The 27,449-nt window shown below is 29.9% G+C and overlaps 2 protein-coding genes and 1 long non-coding RNA gene across 5 annotated transcripts in view; 2 read left to right on the plus strand and 1 right to left on the minus strand.

Annotated features, from left to right (window-relative positions):
- Nucleotides 1-48: 48 nt before the first annotated feature.
- Rpl29 (ribosomal protein L29) overlaps nucleotides 49-27,449 on the minus strand; it is a 215,893-nt gene continuing 188,492 nt past the window's right edge. The window contains exons 1-4 of one of the 3 annotated variants that reach the window (XM_083032854.1): nucleotides 1,015-1,098; nucleotides 721-781; nucleotides 457-521; nucleotides 49-225 (exon numbers count right to left, since the gene is read on the minus strand). In XM_083032854.1, the coding sequence (XP_082888980.1) occupies nucleotides 106-225; nucleotides 457-521; nucleotides 721-757 (222 nt within the window). In that variant the 5' untranslated portion in view covers nucleotides 758-781; nucleotides 1,015-1,098 and the 3' untranslated portion in view covers nucleotides 49-105. Of the gene's footprint in view, nucleotides 226-456; nucleotides 522-720; nucleotides 782-955; nucleotides 1,099-27,449 lie in introns of those variants that run through there. The other 2 variants (XM_083032845.1, XM_083032863.1) reach the window with 2 other exon arrangements.
- Nucleotides 1,460-12,706, plus strand: LOC145939698 (uncharacterized). The gene is made up of 8 exons (XR_014425879.1): nucleotides 1,460-1,574; nucleotides 1,843-1,969; nucleotides 2,511-2,600; nucleotides 4,034-4,109; nucleotides 8,520-8,599; nucleotides 9,744-10,587; nucleotides 11,216-11,285; nucleotides 12,526-12,706. It is a non-coding gene; the product is annotated as an uncharacterized LOC145939698 (long non-coding RNA).
- LOC145932994 (uncharacterized) overlaps nucleotides 14,353-27,449 on the plus strand; it is a 69,865-nt gene continuing 56,768 nt past the window's right edge. The window contains exon 1 of the mRNA XM_083032280.1: nucleotides 14,353-14,558. The gene's annotated coding sequence lies outside the window, so the exon portion shown is untranslated. The remainder of the gene's footprint in view (nucleotides 14,559-27,449) is intronic.

Genomic DNA, 27,449 nt, shown 5'->3' on the forward strand with positions numbered 1-27,449 from the left:
GAATAAATATTAACTTGAAGTTATAAAGATATAGGATAAGATTTTGGATTGTATTTTTTACGAGCGAGTTTTTTAATATATTTTAATCATTAATATACAATGAATTTATTTCTTATTCTTAGCTTCACGAAGAGCTTTCCGCTGCTCTGCCCTCTTTAGCTGAGCCTTCGGTTTCAGATTATGTTTCTTGGCAAACCGCTGATTCCTCAGGAATTTTAAGTCCATCTGAAAAATAAGCATAAAAGATACATGTATAATTTAAAAAGCAGAATTGAATACCGTATAATAAGACTTTAAATTATATTAAATATCCATGATGTGTAGTGTCTGAATTTTTTATTAAATGTTTTGTACATTGCACAATATTTTTGATAAATCTGATTTAATTATTGTTGGAAATATAAAACGCTTAAATATATAAGGCCACACAATAACACATTACAATATAAAACTTACACCAAGCGTGGATTCGTGTCTGTACCTCTTAGGCTTCTTGATGCCATTACGATGAGCTTTGCGATCTAAAAAGATACAAAAATAAATAATTAGTGAAAACTTCAATTTGTAAAATATACATTTCATTGTACATTTAATGACATCTTAAGAATGTTAAAAAATTATACAAATCAAAAAGGATTATCATTAGAGTATTTTAATTTTAGAAACATATTTTTAAAAATTTGGGTCAGATTATAATTAATTGTAAAACAACATACTTACTTTGATTGTGATTTGTATGATTCTTGGACTTGGCCATTTTCTGGAAATTAGCTTATTTCAGCTGTAATAATAATCAATTATTTAATTTAAAAAAACTATACAAATCAGCTATTGAGGTTAAGTGTGAATCGTGAAAGAAATTATAAATCTCTACAGATCTTTATATATATGCTAATCATAGAAAAATACAAAGAATTAATGTTATAATCAATAGAAAAAATACAATTTTTTCAACCTGTCTTTTTACGTGCGGATATTTGGATAAAAAAATAGTGAAACCTCGTGAAAACGTACACAAACTCTCAGAAACGGAAACGGGAAGAAATGAAACGTGCTGCGACATCAGCGCCAGAGGAAGAGCAGGAATGACGGGCGGATTCCGAACTAAAAGTTCAGGATGACCAACGTTGAGAAATAAATTACTGGCAGTAAATTTTGGAAACACGCGGCTGCGACCTGTGACGTCACAGCGTGACGTCACATCGCAGTGAGTCGAGCGTTTAAAATAAGTATATAAATTCCGTGATAATTATTCGTTTAATAAATAATTAATCCGTGCTTAAAAATTCTTGAGCGCTTAATAGATATTCATTAAGATTAATTCGAAATGAAAGAGAATGCTCGGCATACATTTATTTTACGAGAGATACGAGATTAAGGAAATAAATATATAATAATATGACATTCAGTTTAAATGCATACCGTTACGCGCGGTTACGTTATTATATCATTCGCACGGCAACACTCGAACAGGTAGGCAGCGACGCGACGAGCTCCGTATATTTTAATTAATTTTCGAGAAGCAGTTATTAAAAGTGTATTACACAATCGTTCTCTCTGATGAGTGATTAATAGTGAGTATCATTTTAGCACATAATTATATGAATTCGTACGATTAAATAACTCTTAAGTGCGAGGTAATAATAATTTATATTTCGCATGTGATGAAGTAGATATCGGATGCGAAAATATATTGATAAAAAATAGAATTATAAATCATAAAAAATGTATATCGGAACATTATTTATTGATAGTAATATTCATCGAATTTACGCGTTCGAAATGTATATTGTGCATACGATATTATATATTTAATTTGTATATTTTCGAATTGTTCGTTAGGTCAATAAATTAATACGACCGGCGCCATATCAACGTGAAGTTGTCGCGCCGACAACCTCATATCGATAATGAGAGACGGAGACGGAGCCAGTGAGAAGTCGCGACGCATTTAGGTGAGAGGGGAGAGGTAAGCCATAATTGATATTATTCATTATAATTTGTGACTACGTAGCATCTATGTAAATATGACATCGTACGGCATATCATTATTGTTTACGCGCGTTCATTATATTGTTATCATTCGCGCGACACTCAACAGGTAGATAGAGACGCCGTATGTATTGTTATATATATATATGTAGCATTCGCGCGACAATTGAGCAAAAATACTTTGTACATTAACAGCGCGGCGTCACATTAATTTTTGAGACGCGATTTATAATAATCCATTTATTGTCATATGCTGAAGTCATATTTTAGTAAATTTCGACCGCGTAGCGTATAAATACACATCGATGATTTGTTGTTAATCTGTGTTGGCGTACATGCGCATTAGTTTCTAGAGACGTCGCAAGGGACCGCGCGTATCGCGTTTGGCGCGCTTTTCCTGCGTTATTTTCCCGCCAAGTGTCGCGTCGGGAGTCATATTAAAGTCCGAAGAAGAGTGTGATTAATACGAGCGCGCGTAATCATCATTAATTGTTTTTAATTGTAATTGTTTTCGTTAGTGAGTGCCACCAAGAAATAGCAAGAGTGAAAGAATAAGAGAGGAGGAGAAGGTCCAGGGCGACAAGTGACGACAGGAGTTAATATATGAGGTATATATATATTAATAAATACTTTATTATTTATTTATTATTATTTCCGGTAAAAGTTTTTTTTATATATGATATATGTCCATATATAATTAATTCATATATAATGAGATATAATTATATATATTTTTCTTTAAATATGTTTAAATTTGCAATTTATATAACTATATATAGACTTTTCATGACATGATTGATCTTAATGACATATTTGTCAATCTATTCGTCAGTTGACTGAAAGGGAGTTATTAGTAATTATTTTATAATTAATAGCAAAATAATACAATACATGCATAATATATTAGAACACAGGGAAAGAAATGTACTATAACAAAAATCATATTATATGTTAAGTATACGTGATACACTTATAGATACAAGGTTAATAGTTTATCAAGAATTGTTTGTATATTACGTTATTTTTATAAGACAAAGTGACTTAAAATTAATGAAGTGGCAATTTATTAATCTGTACTTGTTTGCTTTTTCTTTCTGATACTTATCCTTTGCCATTGACATACTTTATATCTTGATATTATACATTGTATGTAATATCAAGATAGAGGTATGTCGATGGCATGCAAGGATAAGTACCATAAATAAAGCAAACAAGTGCAGCTTTAAATTAATGAAATATTTATTTACTTTACCACTTTATTAATTTTAAGTCATTTTGTCTGATAAAAATAATGTAAAATACAAACAATTCTTGATGAACGCTACTTATCTTGTGTCCAAATATTACTTACTAACATGCGTATATGATTTTTTTGTTATAGTACATTTCTTCTCCTGTGCTCTAGTGTATTATATATTGTATTACTTTGCAATTAATTATAAAATAATTACTAATAACTCCCTTTCAGTCAACTGATAACGAATTGACAAATTTATCATAAGATCAATCATGAGAAGTCCATATAGTTAAATTGCAAATTTAAACATACTTAAAGAAAAATATATAATTATCTAATTATATATAATTATAACTAATTATATATATATATATGGACATATTTCATATATAGATTTGTATACAAAATTTTTTACCAGGTTGTGCAAATACAATAAAAGAATAATTTTACTACGCGTAATAATTCAGTTTGTTTATTTAAATGATTTAAATAAAAGAGATTTTGAACAAAATATTTTTACATAAAAATTTTGTAAAGGTTTTGATTAAAAAATAAAATAATTTTTTCAAAATTTTATAAAATTAATTATGTATCTATTTTATTATTGTATGCATCAAATATAAAATTCAATGCGTACAATAATAATTTTCTGAAATATTAACTTTGAATATTAACTCTAAATATTAATTCTGAATATTAATTCTATTCTAAAATATTTAAGCTATATTATTTCTATTAATTCTGAAATATTTAAGCTATATTATATATTAAGCTGCTATAATTTATATTTAATTTGTCTTACAGATCAACATACTTAATGACATCAACATACTGAGAAGGGAGGAGGTCCTAGGAAAGGCATCGATGAAGTAATCCTAGAGTGAGTATTTATTATCTATTTATTAATTACAATATAAATCAAAATATAATTAGTGTTGTATTAAATTGTTTGAAAAATTATAATGCATTTTAGATTAATTAAAAAATGTAAGAGAGAAAATTAAAGTTTGAATGTACCGGAAAGTTTCATGTTTTAAAACGCATCTTTATCGCATCTGATTAAATATTTTCAATTCTCTCTCTCTCTCTCTCTCTCTCTCTCTCTCTCTCTCTCTCTCTCTCTCTCTCTCTCTCTCTCTCTCTCTCTCTTTCTTTCTTTTCTTATTTTAATAAGTAAAATAAGAATATAAATAGCATAAATTCTATTATTTCTTTCGTTCTTTTCTTTTTCCTTTATTCCTTTCTTATATTTTTAAACACATTCTATTTCATTTTTTAAAAGATTTTTAATTTTTAGGAATAATAATTTATTATTTCTTAATTTGACGCACTTTTGGTAGATTATATAATGAAAGTTAGTTAACACGTTTTTTTAAGATCTTTTATTTTTTAAACGTAAAACTATTCTATTAAAATTTTTCTACATTTTTAAACATATTCTTTCATTTTCGAAACAGTTTTAGTCATTAAAAGTATTCATTAATTTTGTTACAATTTTACGGACACCTGATAGATGATATAATAATATGTTGTACATTTTTAAGATTTTTTAAAGAATTATATATTTTATTTTTTATTTTTTTAAAAATTATATCAGATTTTTCCTACATTTTTATTTATTATTATTATATTTATTATATTATACAGATATTTATTCTTTAAAGAGTTTTAATCTTTAGAAACAATAATTAATTTTTTCGTAATTAGACGTACTTTCAGTAGATTATGTATCATCATAGTTAATGTTTTTTAAAATTTTTATTTTTTAAACATAGGACTATTTTATTAAAATTTTCCTACATTTTATAACATATTCTTGTACTTTCAAATAAGTTTTAGTCATTAGAAAATGTTAATAACTTTTTTCATAATTTTACGTATACGCTCGGTAGAGAATGCAATGATATGTTGGGCATGCATTTTTTAAGATTTTTTATTTTTGAACCGGAAGACTATTTTATAACACATTTTCTTACATTTTATAACACATATTTCTTCATTTTTTAAGAGCTTTAATATTTTTTTATTCATGTAAATCATGTTAATTTTTATAATATATATCAGTATTAAATTTTTTTATAAATTAAATAATTGAGATTAAATTTATGATATTTTGACTGAATAAATTAAATAGAATAATCTAATAAATACTAAACGCAAAATCTAGTAAATAATAAAACACACACATAACAAAAAATATTTTTTATAACAAATATTAATAATATAATATAATCTTTCTTTCTCTGACAGAAAAAGACAAACAGTAATATATAGGAATAATTAAATATTTACGACAATTGATATATTTATTTAATAAATATTCAAATTTCTACATAATATTCTAATTTCTACATAATATTCAAATTCCTACATAATAGCATAGTTAGAATCTTTACAAAAACTATAAAAACTATAAAAACTATAAAACTAGAACAAAACAGACGTATGCTACATTAAGCTAATTCTTATCAATACTACCTTAATTATTATTTATTTTCTTTTTTGGCAAAATTTCTGGAAATGTAACATTTTCCAGATATCTTGTTTTTCAATATATTTACTATGACATTCCTGTTATACTCCATTACATCGATAATTAATTAGATAAACAATGATTCAGTTTTATAAGTGTGTAGTTTTTGTTCTATTTTTCACAAAAATATATAAATGTTCTACTAGATTTTACTGTATTTTTCTCTTTTTATATTATTAATTTAAAAATATCATAAAAAATGCATATTCTATATTAAATATTGCATTAATTTAAGATAAAGAAAACATATAAAATAAAGCATAAATGTTACACACGACGACATAATACATGTATTTTCGAAAATAAGGATTATTAAGATTATACATTATACATTATGTCACTTAACATATCGTTATAATTATATAATCTTTTACATTCCCTCACTCAAATATAATTACATTTACAATTACATTTTATAGTAATCAATATCTTAATATCGTTATATTCCACTTTTACAATGAATATTGTAAAAGAGAATGTATTTTCGATGTATTGCATATCATAAAATTTTTTCTATTTAGATAGAAAAAAATGTGTTGCCTTAAAATGAATAGGATGGGTTAGAACAAATGGATGAGCTAAAACAAATTAGAATAAATTTTAATAACATTAAAATTAGATCGATTAAAAAATTAAGTGGAATAACCTTTAATAATTTTTGTTAATATATATCTATTGCAAGAAGCTTATTTTCATTTAATATATCTAAATTTTCTGTAATTTATTTAATAAGAAACGCCCTAGTGATTGAATTAATTGTATAATAATAATTTATTTTTTTTAACACACCGATTTTATTCAATTTTATAGCACATCCGTCTATGTCCACAAAATTAAAAAATGTTTTTATAAAACTTTGCTTTAATTGTCAAAAAATCGAACAATAAAGCATAGGACAAAATATATTTGTCTTTAAATATTGTCGTAATTTATGACGCACTATGACATATATCTACATATATACAGGGTGATTAATATAAAGTGACCGATAAAATTATTAGCAAAATTTGAAGACATATGAAAAAATAGGTTATACCGACATATTCAGTACAAAGGGGGACATCATATAGTACTTAAAAACTATTATTTTATGAGGCATTGAGGACATTTCAAAGTCAACTTCATTTTTTTAAATAGAATGATATTGTATTTTTTATTTTATAGATTGATAGGTTTTTTAAATACAAGTTCAATGATATATTATATAAAAATATTCAAGGTCAATCAAGGCCATATATCAATAAACTTGTATTTAAAAAACCTATCATCCTATAAAATAAAAAATATAGCATTCCATTAAAAAAAATAAAGTTGCCTTTGAAATGTCTTCAATGCCTCCACTCATAAAATAATCGTTTTTACTATATGATGTCCTCTTTGTACTGACTATGTCGGTATAAACTATTTTTTCATATGTCTTAAAATTTCGCTAATAATTTAATCGGTCACATTATATAAATCACCCTGTATACATATATATATATACGTGAGATACAAAATTAAAGCCAAATAAAACCAAGTTATCGGATGAATTATATTTATTTTTTAAAGAGTTTTAATCATTAGCAGCGATAATTAAAATTTTCATTTTATAGTCCCCAGATAGACAGTATAACGTTATGTTATTTACGTGTTTTTTCAATATTTTTTATTATCTTATATTTTCGATTACATAGTTTCATTTTAAAAGAATTTTAATAATTTGTACCAATAATAAAAATGTTTCATAATTTTATGGTTGCTTAATAAATAATTAATTTATACATTGAATTTTTTAAATAATTTTGTATACCACGTGTGTGTGTGTGTATATATATATATATATACATATATATATGTACAATACATGCCATAGTGCGTAAACTATTTCGACAATACTTAAAGACAAATATATTTTGTCCGATGCTTTATCGTTCGATTTTTTGATAATCTAAATAAATATAATTTAGATTTGAAAGCGCAATAAAAAGATCGAATCTTAGGAGGCAGACTTGAGTAATACAAATAATAATAGGCTCCGTGATACATCAATCATTTAATAAATAATTAATCTATATATTGAAATTTGTGTATAATTTTATATATATTTTTGTATAATTTTACGTATGTGTAATGTATAAATACATATATAATACATAGCATAGTATGTAAAATATTTCGGTAACGCATTATAACATGGTATTCGGTCTTGGTATTGTCAACAATAGCGAGCTATTGTTGTCATTCAAGCGTCGACATTCGAGTAAAGCAGTAAAATCGTAATGCAAAGCAAAACGCTTCATATAGCTGTTGTCGAATTTTTTTTCAAAACGCGATATCACGACTAGTATTAGTATATCGAAACATAATGCGCTATGATTATTACATTTAATTAAAAATTTATTAAACTATAATTGATAATTGATATAAAACTAAATTTTTGTCAAAGCGCGATTATTTATAATCGCAAGTAATATAATCAGAGTAAAATATATATTATTTTGTATATTAATTGTTATATAAATCGCGCATTAATTCGATTGTATATTTAAATTATCTAAACAAAAAAGAATTAGAGAAACAAACTTTTTTAATTAATTTTTCTTACAAATCCTGTAAATGTTTCTTTATTAAAAAAAATAATTATACTATTATTTATTCGCTCATTAAAAAAAATGTACGCATCGAATATAAACACCAATATGTAAAATAACATTTTTTGTAATAATTAAATTTTTTTGGCGTTGTTACAATTTGAATTTCATTTATATGTTACAGATTTTCATTTATCTTCAGCTGTCGACTCTTACAACCTGAGAGGATGAGGAGACATCGGGCACCAGCGGAGCAACCCTAGGGTGAGTATCGTTATTTGTTTATTTTAATCATAAAAGGCGATCATTAATTTTTTCTTTATTTCAACGTCGAGTATATATCCTTACGTAATGTCACGTGTTTTTTTTTTAGTAATTTTTATTATGTTTCGAAAGATTATTCTATTAATATTTTCTCATATTTCAAATACGCTTTTTCATTCTTTTTAGTCATTAACGGCCATAATTAGTTTTTTCCTAATCTTAGGGTCGAGTCGATTTTTCAATATTTTTTATTATTGAACAGAGATATACATTTCATTAATGTATTTCTTTTTATTTTGAAACACATTTCTTTCATTTTTTATATTTTAATCATTAGCGGTGATAATTAGTTATTTTCTAATCTTAGAGTCGAGTCCTATACCTTATGTTATGTCACGTGTTTTTTCAATATTTTTTTGTATCGAGCGGAGGACTATTTCATTAATGATCTCGCATATTTTTGAACGCGCTCTTTCATTTTTTTAAGTTTTAATCAGTGTTCAACTCTATCGTGTGTCCAACTTTGTCGTGTGTCCAACTTGGTTGTGTGTGCAATGTGTACACATGACCATGTTTGTTTACATACACAATGGACACATAATTGCGTTGCATATGTTATTGCGCCGAATAAAGCTGTAATAAATAATAGATTCTGTTTAAATATATAAGAAAATATTAATAAAATAGCAGTTCTTTATTCGAGTATATAAAATATTTAAGAAACTCGTGACATAACATAACGTAAAGGGCGATAATAAAATTATAAAAAATTAATTATCTCTGTTATTGATAATGTTGTTTATTATAATAATGTTGTCTCGTTTCGCGTTGTGCGTTACATTATTCGTAATTCAGTGGCTGTCGCGAGGGTGAACAGTTGTTGACAGAAATAGACATATTTTGTATTATTTTTTTTTAATTCCATTATTTTTAATATAAGATAGAACATTTGCTGCTCCTATTAAAGTTTTTACTTAAAAAGTTGTTTTTTTATGAAATTATTCTATATATATATGTATATATATAAAACATTTGTTTATTATTGTATGTACCGGATATAAAATTCAACAGGTATAATAATAATTTCTTGAAATTAATTATTTATTGCATTGCTATAATTTGAATTTATATTTGTATGTTACAGACAACGTAGCTTCGATATCAACAACTCCGCTGTTGTTCCGGTGCCGGTGAGTGATAAATTTTTATTAATTTTGAGGTAACGAATTCGTAGAAATTGTAGATAGTAGATATGTAGATTGTAGATAGTAGATATGTAGATTGTAGATAGATTCATATTGCCACAAAATGGATGAATTATAAAAAACAGATTAGGTTAAATAACTCTTAATAAGTCAGACTAAGAAAGATATCTTGCTTCTCCAGGTTAGGGATTGAGATGATAGTTCTTTACATTTGCCTTATTTATAATTTTAAAGAAATAATATAATGAATAAATAAATATATACGCATATATGACATACATACGCGCGTTATGCATACAAGTTACTTATTCATACAAATTTAGATGGATAATTAATCATTCCAATTAAAATTTTTAAGAATTAAAAAATTTAATATTATATTTAAAATTGAAGGATAAAAAAATTTTTCTTTATATTTGCTAGATGAAAATTATTTGCCTTGTAGATAATTAATCTTACTGTTTCCTATGTATCTATTCCACAGTAGCGCGAGAGGTGAAATATACAATATATTATGCAACGTTTTCGTGGTTTTGAATTTAGGCTCTTCGCGACTGACAATGAGACATATGCTCGTACGTTATTATTTATTAATTCCAAGTGTGATTCTCGCGTAAAACGGGCTTCAATCATAAAATTCGGGAGTGCCGTTAAAAGTATCGCGCGTAGAAGTGCGGGAGTGCCGTTAAAAATGTCGCGCGTGTTAGTTAACAAACTTTGACAATCTTGTCAACCTGAGAGGAGAAGGAGGCCTAGGAGAGGTATCGGCAGAGCAATTCTAGGGTAAATATTTATTATTTTGTATATTAATTGTTATATAAATCACGTATTAATTTGATTGTTTATTTAAATTATTTAAACAAGGAAGAGTTAAAGAAACAACTCTTTAATTAACTTTTCTTACAAGTTCTGTAAAAGTTTTTATTTAAAAAAATAATTAGACACAGAGAGAATTTTCTCTTAGAATTTATCCTAAAAATCATGGTAACCGTGGATATGGTATGGAAAGAATTTTATGAGAATTTCTTTGATTAATATTTATTACAATAAAAATAAAAATATCTATTACAATAAAATATAAAATATGTTTGATTAATATAACTATGCAGTTTAGTAAAATTAATCAAACATGTTTTATATTTTATTGTGACAGATATTATTATTTTTATTATGATAAATATTAATCAGAGAAATTCTCATAAAATTCTTTCCATACCATATTGTTCCACGATGACCATGATTTTCAGGGTAAATTCTAAGAGAAAATTCTCTCAGTGTATACCATTATTTATCCACTCATTAAAACGTACGCATCAAATATAAACAGCAATATGTAAAATAACAATTTTTTGTAATAATAATTAAATATTTTTGGTGCTGCTACAATTTGGATTCCATTTGTATGTTACAGAACTTCAGCTGTCGATTCTTACAACCTGAGAGGATGAGGAGACATCGGGCACCAGCGGAGCAACCCTAGGGTGAGTATCGTTATTTGTATATTTTAATCATAAAAGGCGATAATTAATTTTTTTAAATTTTAGTGTCGAGTAATATATCCTTACGTAATATCACGTGTTTTTTTTAGTAATTTTTATTATTTCGGAGGACCATCTATTTATGTTTTTCTACACTTTCAAACACGTTCATTCATTTTTTAATGTTTTAATCATTAACGGCGATAATTAGTTTTTTCCCAATCTTAGGGTCAAGGCCTATACCTTAGTTATGAAACGTGTTTTTAAAATATTTTTTATTATCCCTCAAAAAACTATTTTATTAATGTATTTGAATATTTTTAAAAACGTTCTTTTATTTTGTTTCACGTTTTATGTTTTAATCATTAGCGGCGATGATTAATTTTTTTCAAATTTTAAGATCGTCATTTAGCACTATAACGTTAAGTTATGATACGTCTTTTTTAATATTCTTTATTATCGAACGGGAGACTATTTTATTAATGTTTTCTAATTATTTTTAACACGCTCTTTATTTTTTAAAGAGTTTTTTAATCAGTCCAACTCTATCGTGTGTCCAACTCTGTCATGTGTTTAACTTTGTGTCCAACTCGATCGTGTGCAATGTGTACAATGACCATGTTTGTTTACATGCAGAATGGACACATAATTGCGTTGCACATATGACGTTACTGCGCTGATTAAAACTTTAATAAATAATCGATCGTGTTTAAATATATAAGAAAATATTAATAAAATAGTTCTTAATTCAATTATATAAAATATTTAAGAAACTCGTGACATATAACATATAACATGTAAAGGACGACAATAAAATTATAAAAAAATTAATTATCTCCGTGATTGATAATGTTGTCTAATAATGTTGTCTCGTTTTGTGGTTATATTCGTACCATTCAGCGGCTGTCATCACGAGGGTGAACAGTTGTTGACAAAAATAGATAAAATAGACATATTTTATATTATTTTTTTTAAATTACATTTATTTTTAATACCTATAAGATACATTTGCTCGCACGTAGTGCGCGCTTGCTTTGTGTTTTAGTCCTATTAAAGATTCTATTTAAAAAGTTGTTTTTTTTAAATGTACAAAATTATTCCATATATATATATGTATAAATATCTGCTTATTATTGTATGCATCGTATATAAAATTTGACAGCTATAATAATAATAATTTCTTGAAATTAATTAATTATTTATTGCATTGCTATAATTTGAATTTTGTATTTGTATGTTACAGACAACGTAGCTTCGATATCAACAACTCCGCTGTTATTCATCGGTGCCGATGAGTCATAAATTTTTATTTAATAATTTTGAGATTATAGATTTGTAGAAATTGTAGATTGTAGATTTGTAGATTTGTAGATTGTAGATAGGTTCGTTGCCTCAAAATGGATGAGTTATAAAAAATAGATTAGATTAAATAACTTTTAATAAATTCTTTCAATATGACATTGCATCTATTGCAAAAGGAAATTATAAATTATAAAGTATAAATTAAAAAGGATAAAAAAAGTATTTTTTAAATTATAGATTTTATATACTTTATTGAATAAAGAAACTCTATTTTTTTAAATTATATATTGTCACTTAATCTTACAATTGCACGCCGATTTTTTTCCTAAATTTTTATAGCCCATCCATCTATATTCTTTGTAGTTAAACTTTGTAGTTAAACTTTGCTTTAACTGATGAAAAGTCAAGTGATCAAATAATTAAACGTGTTATTATTTGTAAATGAATGATAAATGATATAGATTATTTTTTAAATAATTTAAAAAATATTAAAAAATATAAAAATTAATATAAAAATGATTTTTTAATTAATTTAGTTAATTTTATTTTGTCATAAATTATATTTTATTATAAATTATATATTACTATAAAAATTTCAGTCAATCTAATTTGATTAAAAACTTGGCTTTTTTGGATAAAGTAAAGTAATATTAATATCAACATCAAACGAACGATCTCATAACGATCGTCAACGAGCATGATATGTTTCTGCTCATCTGCCGGCAACAATTATATGCAAATTAGCCGGCAAAAGAAGGAATTTCTCTCCTTCCTCAATCTAACCGGCAAAAGAAGGAATATCTCTCCTTCCTCAATCTAAATGCGTGCGTCTGTCAACGCGAATAAGCGCGTATATAAAATCTTTGTGCTTATTCGCCCGTAATATAAGTAGCCGGTAATGAAAGGAGTATTTATCTCCTTTTTTGATCTCTGGTTAGAGGTCAAATCAAAATATGGCCAAGAAAGGTCCAATTGGCTCAAAGAGCGGATATAGGCTACGCAAAGTAGGAGCCAATACTGACCAAGATGTATAGCGAGAGGTACATTTGAAAGTACTTTTAAGATGATACGAAAAAACGTTTCGCGTACTTTATATTTTATCTGCGTGCAATAGCATATAGGAATGCTATCGATACATTCGATTAGGGCATGCGATTAGGGCACGCGATTAGGGCACGCGATTAGGGCATGCGATTAGGGCACGCGATTAGGACACGTTTCCCCAAATCTCGGTGATTGCGGATTCCCACTGGCTTAGCCAGTAAATAGCATAGAATTGTTAGACTTATCAGGACCGTCTTAAGAAATTTAATGTTTAAAAATACTAAGATTATAAGAATATTACAGAAATCAGCATAAAAATAAAATATGAATAATGTAAAATTTAAATTTATTTTCAGGAAAATTTTAATAATTAAATTAAATTTATTTTTTTCAGAGAAAATAAAATTAATTTATTTTTAGGAAAAATTTAAAATTATATATATATTACGTATTTTTTGGACACATTTTGATATATAATTCCATACAATATTTATAAAATTATATTTTAAATTATAAAATACTTTGATTAAAATTTAAATTTGTATTAAATTTTGTATCACATTTTTTTATATTTTGTATTCTAATTATATATTTTATAATTCTCTATTGCATTCTTTATCGCAATCTTGTAATGAAAAACTAATATTAAAATAATTATAATACAAATTTTACTTTCTTTAATGAATTTTTACTTCTCTTTCTTAATGAATACATTTGTTGGATGTAAAAGTTGGAATATTAATGAATGTGAGAGCTCTCTTTTCTATGCCGGCGATAACATAGTTACCAGAAAAGACACCTATGTTGGACAAGTCGAAGGGAAAGAGTCAGATCAAGAAAGACCAAGCAAGATAAAGAAGGATCTTGCTTCTCCAGATTGGAGATTGGGATGATTCTTTACATTACGCCTCGTAAAAAAATCTTAAAGAAGTAAGTTGGATATAATAAATAAAAAAATATACATATACATACGCGTATGTATATATACGTGCGTTGTTATACATATACAAGTTACTTACTCATACATATTTAGATAGATAATTAACCATTCTAACTAAAATTCTTAAGAAGGATTAAAAATTTAATATTATATTTAAAATTGAAGGATAAAAAATCTTTCTTTATATGTGTTAGATGAAAATTATTGTGTTTTATATTTTCATATAGGAGTTATGCGCGTTTTTAAAGTTTTTGTATTTTATTGTCTAAACGTATGTAAAAAGACTGTAACAGAAAATGCGATAGAGGATATTACCCAGCATTCAAGTTTATTGTAAAAAAAAAAAGATCACTCTCTCTTAACGCGTGATTAAATTCCGATTAAACTTGATCAGCGGTTACTTCAACTAGTATAGAATTGGCAAATTCATCTCGTTCCCAAATTCCAATATTTTTTTCCCATATATCAAACAACGAAAAGTTAATAATTTTATCTATATATTAACAGAAAATACTGCAGGTTTTTATACCGACGAATTAATCGTCGATTAAATTGATCGGAATTTAATCTAGGTTGCTCTCGTATTTCGTCCGGCATTCGTCATTTCGACGCGGTCGTTGCTGCGCGTCATCGCGCGGCAAGGAATCCGCGCGGACCGCAAGATGTCGAGGCGCCGCGCAACATAGTAGGAGAGCACGAGTCTCACGTTGGTCGCGGCTTCCACGTGCGCGTTCGTTTACGGTGACGTATGTAAATTCGCGGACGCCGTCGACACGATCTGACACCCACGCTTACGACAGCGTAGAACACGGAAGAGTCCGTTGACCTTCGTCGAGGACGTGCCTATGTCCCCAGGCCGGGTCACACTCGAGTCTTGCGTTCGCAGGGGAACATGTACGGGTGCGATCAGACCAGGCACGTGGCCGCTGTCGCGTTCGATAAGCCGGCTTCGGCGGGAAGAGAGAAGTGGGACGGACACCTCCCTTCTCTTTCCACTGCAATGGCGGCTCGATATGTCTCTCGAACCCCTTATAATTAATGGTACTTTAAGAAAATTATTAAGTTATGATAATAAGCAACAGAGTTATACTACATTATGAAAAGAAATGTACACAGAGAGAATTTTCTCTTAGAATTTTACCCTGAAAATCATGGTAAACGTGGGACAATATGGTATGGAAAGAATTTTATGAGAATTTCTCTGATTAATATTTATCACAATAAAAATAATAATATCTATTACAATAAAAAATAAAATATGTTTGATTAATTTTACTATACTTTTAGTACAATTAATCAAACATATTTTATATTTTATTGTGATAGATATTATTTTTTATTGTGATAAATATTAATCAGAGAAATTTTCATAAAATTCTTTCCATACCATATTGTCCCACGTTTACCATGATTTTCAGGGTAAAATTGTAAAAGAAAATTCTCTCTGTGTATATATAAATTTAGCTATTTATAAAAGTTAATTCACGTCATTTTTTTAGTTCTAAATTACATCACAATCTGTCCACACAATAATATTTAGCGGTATCTTTAATATTTATGCTAGGTCATAAGGAGGGAAAAAATTCAATGGAATTTTTTATGCATTATATTAATTGTAGGATAAGTAAATCTTGCTGGAGGTTTTTTCAGTCTTTGATAAGATATCTCTTTCACATTAATTTAGATGCCAGTATATTGGGGTGGTTTTCGAGGCGAACACTATATTTTTTGCTAAATACAATCTCTTGACTGTTTTAATATTGAGATCCTTGTGAAGATACGAATAACATACAACGGCGCGTTAATGATGATACGGAGCATCTTAGATTAAAACCTTTATAATATTTCTATATTGAAATTTGAGGCAGTACCCTATAGTGTGTTGTATCCTATTAACGTAATTTAATTTTGAAATAAATTTAATTCGTCTTAAATGATAGCTTTAGGTGGGATGTGGGATACATTAGCAAAATTTTGAGCAAGAAAATTTGATTAATATCATTATTAATTTTTATTCGATTATATACGTATATCGAGTCGCCAAATTTGCCAATCCGCTACTGCGTTTCCTCCCTAACGCCGATTCACCCTCTCTCGTTCCCCGAATCTCTTTCTGCTATCCTGTTTCCAAGTATTTGTCAAAGGCGGTACAACGCCGCGGGAAACTCCACCCAGCTGGTGCGCGGTCTTGCCGCAAATGCTTCCTTCTTAGATAACGAGATGCATCGAAATCCGCGTTGCGGATCTCGCGCGTCTTTCGGTACGGCGCCGATCTTCTTTCGGACACTCCTACGTTACGCCCTTTCGAGAATCGCGAACTCAGGTATGGCAAGTCCGCGCGAGCGCAAAGATGCTTTATTTAATCAACAAGAGATAATGAGATTTAAATTAGAATCTATATATCTAGAATCGGCGAAAGAGGGTATAGCGTTGCTCTTGCGAAATTAACAGCCGCTTTTCTTTCTCACAATGAAATTGTCAAGAGATATATCGTATCTTACCCTCGTCTCTTATAAAATTCTCAAACATCTGTGACATTTTAGTAATCAAGCTTGAAATTGAAATTCTATTAATGCAGAGAGTCTTCTTTAGCTTACTTAGAGGAGAGAGAGAGAGAGAGCTCAATTTATTTTTACTTTCTCTTAATCTCTTTTTATTTTTATCTTATATTCCTAATGTATACATGTTATTAAGATTACTTTTCTTGTAAAATGTTTCTTATAAACGTTTTTCTCGGCTGTCGCATTTGCCAGTCTAGTTCCACCGACTGAAATGACGTGCGATAAATTATATCTCGCGACGCGGGGGAGATAAATTTCTTTAACGCGCGGGAAACTGTAAGTCGCTAGAGATCAGCGTGACCGGAACATACAAAGAGCAAAGAGAATGTATATTCTATGCTATCCTGTTACCTTGTAGCTCTGAAGTTGTGCCGACTGCTTGCGAATCCCACGACGGCCATACGGTCGACGAAGCTCCATCGATGGCATGCCGGCCTGATCGTCGACGAAATGTATTGTCACTTGATTGTCAATCGGCTTTTTACCGCGAGGCCGTTTATTAACCGCGTTACCCTTATTATAGACCTTGTGTCGTAGAAAGGAACGGGTGTTACATAGAGAGACGGCACAGATGCGCAAAGAAATAACCATCGATTCGTGTCAAGCGATGAGCATTTTCGGGAGGGAATCTGATCTTTTATCTTCGCGAATTTACAGCATCGCAAAAAATTGTAACGTTGTATCGTTGTTACATAATTTTTTATACGCCAATCCATTTGTTTGATTTATTATTCGTAATAATACTTGCTTCGCGCCGCGATTTAAATGCCTCGTTTAGGACGCTACATATAGACGTGTAGGAATATATATAATTTAATTTAACACACCATGTTAATTAACGTGAATATAAATGAACACGTTACCTGTGTACTTAATGCTTTTATTATTTTTTTTTTTTTTTTAGGATTTATTAAGCCGTAATACATGATAGTCGCAATAATACGAAAGAGATTAGCTTTTGCAATATTTTGTTTAATTGCGGAGAATTTGTCCTCTTTATTATTAAACAGAGGTGGCGACCACGAAATTATTTGGATCGATGTTACACGACTTTAGTGAAGTTCTGTTCTCCTGCTTCGATATATAAAATTTTTCAGGGAAAAGCTTGTAATTTTGGTAGATTTAACGAAATGTCCAGGGAGGCGTGATGTGAAAACAGTGACTCGTATTGTATTTTATAATGGAGATTGTGAAAATACTATATATATAATAGATATATTTTACTATATTATATATTAATACGTGAAAAAGACAAAGGACAAAATATAAATAAGAAATTTTATATTTAATAAAAAGCTGTGCTATCGAAAAAGACTACATATAATAGTTGTATATAATATTTCTATATATAATCTCTATATATAAATATATGTATATATGTATATGTATATATACATATACATATATAATAGTTATTAAAAACATAACTTGGAATTTTACACACACACACACACACATATATGTGTGTATGTATTTATTATATTAATATTATATATAATATATATATTAATATTATATATATAATATATATATATATATATATTTATATATAATAAACGTTTATTGTTCTACGCGATATATTGAATAATTGTTATTATATATCTTATTTATATTTTTATAGAGAATGCACATTTACAAAGAAAATGATGCGCACTCTGCATAGCATCTAAAAAGATATTATTTTATGCTGTAAGATAAAAAGGTTTTAGAAATGTGAAGCAATGATTATTTGAGAAGCACATTCGATAAATTGCAATTGCCGCGAATTTCGCATTAAGGCGTGTAACTTTGCAGCACAACTCTAGACGTGTAATTGTTTGAGATTCGCGGAGTGACGTAAGAAAATATGTTTTCGATGATTAACGGCACATTATACAGATGGTTACACTTGACTGAAGTTATTCAGTCGACTTCACTAGGAGGTCAGATTCACCGAGAAGTCGTTGCATTACGAAAACAGAGTTAGGGAAATCGGTGTTAATAAAAATTCATATTTCTCACGAGACACGCGAGAATCCTACATCGCAATTGTTTCGTCGACGAACGTGTAATAATTCATTAGACGGTGGAAAATAAAATTTAGCGCGTCGCCTTATGTCTAGCCGACTCTAAATTGCACAAAAATAGCATTGCATATTTAGCAAAATATATAGCTTATAACTTATATTGTGTATAGTTGAATAATTACTGATATATACCGATTTATATCATTATTATATTTTATAATAATGATAAAAGTTAAATAGATTATTGTATGCGTATTTTTGAGAAATGGTATTGCATTTTATATCACATAGAAAATACATCATATATAGAATGTACATATTGATTCTTAAATGAAATAATTATAATTATCATAGAAAAATAAACGCACACATATGCAAATATCAATATATATAGAATACATTCATAAAATAAACGTAAGAATCGCGTGATCTAATATTAGAAATATTAACATTTAAATGTCTAAATGTCACAGATTCAGATTTAACTTTTTTCTTATTAAATCACTATACGAAATGTCTTATTTCCATTTTTATAATGTGGGTGTGTGTTTATTCTTTCTCAAATATTATATTATACGATATTTATATTATTTCTCGTTTTATGCGTGCAGATGCTTTTATTATATTGATTTCACGTTGATATCTATGTGAGATTGAATGCATCATTACGCCATTACTATTATGTAATATCGGAGCCGCGAGAAAGAGAATGATAAGAATATACCGCTATCTCCAAGTCCTCTACATAAATCTGCTCTCCCAATAAACGAACTCATCGTGCGCGTCGCGAACTCACCACGTTCGTAATCAATGCGCTGATCACGCACGTTTTATTAGCTACATATACGTCTCATTAGCGACATTGTCTCATTAGCAACATACGTCCGCTAATTGCTGCTCTCTACACTGAGAGAATTTTCTTTTAAAATTTACCTTGAAAATCATGGTAATCATATGGGACAATATGGTATGGAAAGAATTTTATGAGAATTTCTCTGATTAATATTTATGACAATAAAAATAATAATATCTATCACAAAATATAAAACATGTTTGAATAATTTTACTAAACTGCATAGTATAAACATATTTTATATTTTATTGTGATAGATATTATTATTTTTATTGTGATAAATATTAATCAGAGAAATTCTCATAAAATTCCTTTCATACCATATTGTCCCACGATTATCATGATTTTCAGGGTAAATTCTAAGAGAAAATTCTCTCTGTGTAGTCAAAGGCAAAGTAATTTTTTTTCATTTTTAATTGACAACACACATCTCTACAGATTTATTCTGATACAAATAAAAAAGGGATGAAAGAGGAGAGGGAGAGAATAATTATTTTTAAGCATATTAAATATATTTATAAAAAAATAAATTTGCATATATGTTTGACACTTTAATAGCTATCATTATCACACATAAACATATTATATAGCAATTATTACCTTCGTATTGCACAATGCGGGAGAAACTATATTAATATATACGGAAATTCGCAAGGCTCAGCAAGAAGTGTCTGACCTCTATTTCGACGTCGACCTTGCACGTGATAATGAAAGGCGAAAGGGGAGAGGGACGAGAAGGAGGAGGAAAGAATAATTATTATTAAGCATATTAAATATATATTAAAATATATTAAATATATTAAAGCATCAGATATCGTAAGATGAGCATCAGATGAGTCGTAAAAACAAAGAGGCTCTTTGGCCCTGTCTTTTGGCCCTGACAGACAGGTCCGTCTCTCGATCGGTGCACGAACCTGTCCGCCTCTTCGCTTCCTCGCGCATTATGCACCTCGCGTGTGCATTCGCAACTGTATAATCATCTCTGCCGACCCTAACTGCGACGGTTCTCCTTCTCCTCGTCGTCGGATATCGGTGCGGTGTCGCACGCGTGGACGATGTGCAAAGGGTGGGAAAAGTCCGGGAACACTGTCAGGCCTTCGAATTGGCGAACAAGGTAGCAAGGCAGCATCTTCGGCAAGGAAGTAATTCGCAAATTCGCACCGCATAACTGTCTTTCGCATTCGCCTACAGCAGCCTTTCGTTCGCATACGCGCGCACCTTCGACGTGAAAGTGTGTCGAATCTCTTCTCCTTCTCTCTCCCTCTCTCTTTCTATCAGAATGGTCCGCTTATCGAAATCCCGTTTATCGACCCGATTTGAAGCCGCGTCATCCTCGTGATCGAACTCTCGATAAAGCCGGTTATTACCTTCTTCGGGATCTTCGGGTGAACTACCGTTCCACCTGAATAATAGTTCATAAATTATTTCCTAGGAAAAATTCTTCGCTCTTGGCTAATTTGTATTTAATTAAATATAAATAGAGTGCTATCTGCGAAAATCTCTTATTCTTTTCAGAAATGACAAATGCATGCTTTAGCATTCATCACTTGCGAATTCATGAAATATAGAATTCATGTTAGATCATTAATATCGTACTTTGCTTTATAAATTATTGAATCATCTTTCGAATTGGAATCAAGGTCGATTAGACAGCGTCATATCCTATTGTCAACTATTCTCTTGTAATGCAATTAAATTTTTGTTGAGAATATGGGCGATATGTGTCTGATAGTCGCAGTTCTAAATATCTGGGTAATCGCAGTAGATGTAGGAAGAACGTAGTCAGACTCGGACGCGCAAGAGGCTTCAAACGCTTGATATGCGCGCGCGGATGAATCCGAGGGATGTGCGCAATGTTCGACAACGCCGAGATATTATTAGGCAAGTATGAAACTGTGTTAAACTCCGCTGGTGCCAGTATCTCTCACCACTCACGATGAGAATCCTGACAAGATAACGAGAGACTAATGAAGGAGAATAATAATGCAAAAATAATAAAATAGAAAAAGGTGACGGATAGCGCGTGAAAGAAGATAATGGAAATTTTGTGATCTCGCGAAACTGAAATCGCTATCAATGGGATGATGCGAAGATTTATCATTGCTCCATAGCTTATGAGAACCGCTGGTGTAAATAGATGAGTGACGTCAGACGTCGACGCTTAGAAAGTCACGTAGGGAATAACCTGTTGAGCAATATCAACTTGGACGGAATCCGGCGGTCAGGAAAGCGAGTTGGCGTGCATCCGGTTCTGCTTGCATTAACAGTGGTTCTCAGATTATGCACGTGATGCATCTCGCTTCGCGAAAGATTTAGACACGCGAATCGCACTATACGTACATACATCACGTACTTTGTAAAAAAAGTATAGCCATACGCAGATACACTGAAAGAATTTTCTCTTAGAATTTATTCTGAAAATCATGGTAATCGTGGGACAATATGGTACACAGAGAATTTTCTCTTAGAATTTACCCTGAAAATCATGGTAATCGTGGGACAATATGGTATGGAAAGAATTTTATGAAAATTTCTCTGATTAATATTAATCACAATAAACATAATAATATCTACACGTTAAAATATAAAACATGTTTGAGTAATTTTACCGTGCAGTTTAGTAAAATTAATCGAACATGTTTTATATTTTATTGTGATAGATATTATTATTTTTATTGTGATAAATATTAATCAGAGAAATTCTCATAAAATTCTTTCCATACCATATTGTCCCATGATTATCATGATTTTCAGGGTAAATTCTAAGAGAAAGTTCTCTCCGTGATATGGAAAGAATTTTATGAGAATTTCTCTGATTAATATTTATCACAATAAAAATAATAATATCTATTACAATAAAATATAAAACATGTTTGATTAATTTTACTAAACTGCATAGTAAACATATTTTATATTTTATTGCAATAGATATTATTATTTTTATTGTGATAAATATTAATCAAAGAAATTCTCATAAAATTCTTTCCTTACCATATTGTCCCACGATTACCATGATTTTCAGGGTAAATTCTAAGAGACAATTCTCTTTATGCACATATAAGAGAATATTCGCAATCGTCAATGTTGGACTGTTTAATTTTGATGGCCATCCAAACAATGCAAATGTTGTCTTAAATGCTTTAACGTATTAATATGTTTTATGTTATATGTTTAATATTATTTTAATTTAAAGAACTCTAGAAAACTTATTTTTGAGAATTGTTGTCAATAATCCTCAATAATTCTTAATAATCTTCAAAAATTCTGAAAATACTCAATAATCCTTAATGATCCTCAAAATACTCAATAATCCTCAAAATACTAAATTATTCTCAAAATACTCAATAATATTTTACACAGTAAAATACACCTTAATTCAGGGAAAAGTTAAAATAGATAATGTTTTTATTTTAATTTTATTATTATTATTTTAATTTTAATTTTATAGAGAGTTTTTCAAATTAAAATAATATTAAACTAATACTTTAAACATAGGTATAACATAAAACATTAACACGTTAAAACACTTAAGATGACATTTGCGTTGTGTTTGGACGGCCACCAAAATTAAACAGTCCAACATGATGACTGCGAATACCCGTTCTCTTATATATGTATATACCTTAACCATCGCAGCAGATTCTTTGTTTATTTCGTAACAATGGCAAAATTACTTCGTAAGAAAAGAGCGCAATTACATATAAGTTACGTGTCGGAAATAAAATACATACATTTGCAAACTCAACGCTTCTATTAAACGACTTACAATGTTGAAATGCGTGAAAATAATTGGCGCAATTAAATCTTCGTATTAAATGTTTGTGTTTTACTCGTGAAATAAATTTCGCGGTTATCGAGATTATATGTATATGACGACGATTAGATAAGCGTTGTTACGAATCTAATCTCGCGTCCTTCGAGATCGTTGCGATAGAAATGAATAAATAACGTCGATGTTGTAACGATCGTAGAGAGCTCATATAAAATGAGGAGAAAGTAATTTACTCATAAGCGAAATGTAAGACGTGTATGTCAAGAACCACTGCGAAGAATGCAAAGGAAGGAAGACAGATTCTGGGCGGAATAAGTGTCCCATACACGTAGTGCCCTATGCCTTTTGGCAGACCGGTGACCGGTCGGATAGGTCGCATCGTAATTAAATCACAATCAGGATATGTAGAAATAAGAAGGAAGCGTGCCGGTTCTTTCAACGGGGATTATGGAGAATGCCCAAGTTTCCATCAAGTAAAGCAATCTACTAGGAGAACGTGAATGAGTGTTGGTGGTACGTCGGCTATCCTTCAAACAGCTGAGCCATAGCGGTTCTCATCGCACATTCATCGCGAATAGAATATTGCATCGTAATGTCAAAAGTTAAATGTCAGTAGAAAAAACGAGGTAGAATATCACTTTACATATCACGTTTTAGCGATTGCAAAAGTTAATTTTAAAAATATTGCGCGAATTGATTGGGCAAATTGTATATCATATTTGCAATAATTATTCGTTATTAATCTTCTCGACGACGCATCGAATAATATTACAATATTCAAGTGTATAAGTGTATATGTAATATTTTCAAGTGTAATGAGTGCATAGATGCACTCGTAAATTTGTATTTCCGTTTTCTATTTTCTGTTAATTAGGTTGATAAAATATAATTATTTATATATTAACACAATAATATATACATATATTAACACAAAAATATATACACATATAAATAATATACATATAAATTATATATAAAGTGGCCCACCGAAAACGAAACAGACATATTTTTAGGGTGAAATTTTTAGGGCGAAATTAACCCCTTTTTTGGGGTTGAAGTTAGGTGAACGAAAATAGCCAATTAATATGTCCCTTTTGACAACAAAGTTGACCTGTCCGAGCGTTTTTTGACCAAATAGTTAAATGCCAAAAAATATGTCTGTTACGTTTTCGGTGAGCCAGTCTGTATAATATATATGTATGTATATATATGTATACCTATATTATTAGGAAAGATCAGAGTGTTTCTCAGTTTTTTAGGAAATATTGTGCATTTTATTTTGCTTTTTATGCCACAATTCTCATTATAATATGCTTATCACTTGAATTTTTTCATACGTGATATTACACGCAGGCACGCGAATGTCGGTCACTCTGCCATTTTTCATCGAACGTTCTAACGAAGAATAAACACGCGATTTTGCAGCTGCATGCTCTCTCGATGCATTTTGCTTCGCCGGACAAGCGCGATCGATATATCAGCGTTTCACCGATACCAGTTCTCATGTTCAAAAATGACATCTTTTCAATTCGGCGCGACTAGACGGGTGCGGCTTTTATATATAGGGTGTTATCAAAGTGTTTGTGCACGTATTTTAAAAATAGAGAAGTTCGTCCATAAGCATTTTGGCAATCTTCTATTTGTAAAGTTGATACAAAGGCTAAACGCGCTGCCGTTTGACAGACCAATCTCAGGGTTTAAAGGATTTAATTGCGTGTAGATGTCAAGGCGTACAGACGTCGTAAACGTCTCGTGTATGATATGTCCTTTGCGGTATCGCAATTTTCTCTCTCTCATTCTCTCTCTCTCTCTTTTTTGTTTTGTCCCTTTCTCTTTCTCTTTTTATTTCTATCTCTCTGCAGATATGTGGGTTTCCTATGGCGGTGGCACACAGTCGGTGTATATTGTAAGTGGCTGCGGTATTCGGCTAGTCAGATCGATGAGGCGCCGTCGTCGTGGCGCCTCGTAAACGCCCAGTCTCTGTCCCCTTCGATAAATCCTTCGTTCCTGGGCCTGTTCGTTTTTTGCGTGCCATATTTTTGTCTCGAAATTCAATTAACGTTCTTTTTATAATTAATTTTTGATATTTCTCCCGCACGAATTACGGGCGATCGCGGCTATTTTCCAATCTCGTGCGCGCGACAGAAAGCCTCTCGCGACTTATGATTTATTTTCTATCACACAGTACGTCATTTACGTTGCGTAACGCTCCAATGTCAAATTATAATATCCGTAAAACAATTTTATATATACGTAGAAAAATTTATGGTATTTTGTTATTGCGAAACTATCCGATAATTTTTTATCCCTCTGTCATTTTTATTTTCATGCCTCCACGCGCATTTTTGCCAGTTCGATGCTATAATTTAACACGGAACGTGTTTTTTATATTGCCAACTTTGTCAATGTCGCGTTTGAATAATATTTCTACATAGGGGAAATATGAATATATATATTCGATTTTCTATATTATTTACTAAATCATCACTCGTGTTGACAGTCGATTCACGTCTCGCGCTTTAATGTCACAAACACGCCCGTTTGATCTCACGCGAGCAAAAGATCGCGCGAATCTATTTACGCAGAATGCGTGCTTAACAGACACATTTGGATTGAAACTCGCGGATGAATAGTCGTATTTAGCGCTAAACGAGCGACGCGAACCAATAATTTTACATACGCTGTCGTACATACATTTTAATCAGCGTTACAGTAAAAGCATGGAGATTTCTATTTTCCTTTAGTCGAGCGATAAGTAATGACTGCAAAAATTAGTAAATTAATTACCACACGTGGAGAGACTAGTGGAACGAAAAAATATAACTCGAGAACAAGAAACAAGAACAAATAATGCTTAAATGCTATTTGCGAGTCGCCTTTGCAAGATTCATTAATAGATATATTTGAATTGATTGGGATTAATATATATATATATATATTTATTTTGATTATATATTTGTTTTGAAATATTCTAATCTTGATGTAGAGATATCAATGATTAAGCGTATTTTTTCTGAAATTTTTTCTTTAAAATGATAATATTTTTTTCCTAAGAAATATTTCAGTCAATATTGATATACTTTTTTTAAATCTCAGTATTAAATATTGATAGAGCAATACTGATAAAACTTTCTTGAAACAGCTCGATATCGCCATTGACAAACGTTTATAGCGTCGCTCGAGGTGTTTGCCTTGCATTCGATTGCGACTCAATTGCGGAATAATCGATTTACGTCTGTGCAGACGTCGCGTTTTTTAAAAACGAATTAAACGAGCAAAAGGCACAAAGGAGAAGAGAAGCGAGAACTGCAGCATTCGTGTTGCCGAGTTAATGGAGGTATCACGCCGAGACGTGAGATGTGAGATGCACGAAAGTAGGGAACGATCGGAGCCGCGCGCGATAATGACCGCCATGCAAATATAGTACCTTCGCCGCGCTCTTAATAAGCATATGTATTACCGAACAGCACTGACGAACGGTGAAGTTCTCTCGTGTTTCGTAACGCTTCGCCAGACAGCCGTTGGTCACGGACTCTTTAATTAGGATTTTAATTGCGCGACTCTCTCTTATTCTTTCTCTCTCTCTCTCTCTCTCTTTCCGCCCGATCTCTAAATACATACAATATTAAGCACTTGGAATAAATTTGCGCGCGAGAGGAAGTCTTAAAGCGCAATTCTGCACATCTAAT

Source organism: Prenolepis imparis, unplaced genomic scaffold (genome assembly GCF_030444845.1).
Source record: "Prenolepis imparis isolate NDT839.2.m4 unplaced genomic scaffold, iyPreImpa1.0 SCAF_1, whole genome shotgun sequence".
In the NCBI taxonomy this organism is placed as follows: domain Eukaryota; kingdom Metazoa; phylum Arthropoda; class Insecta; order Hymenoptera; family Formicidae; genus Prenolepis; species Prenolepis imparis.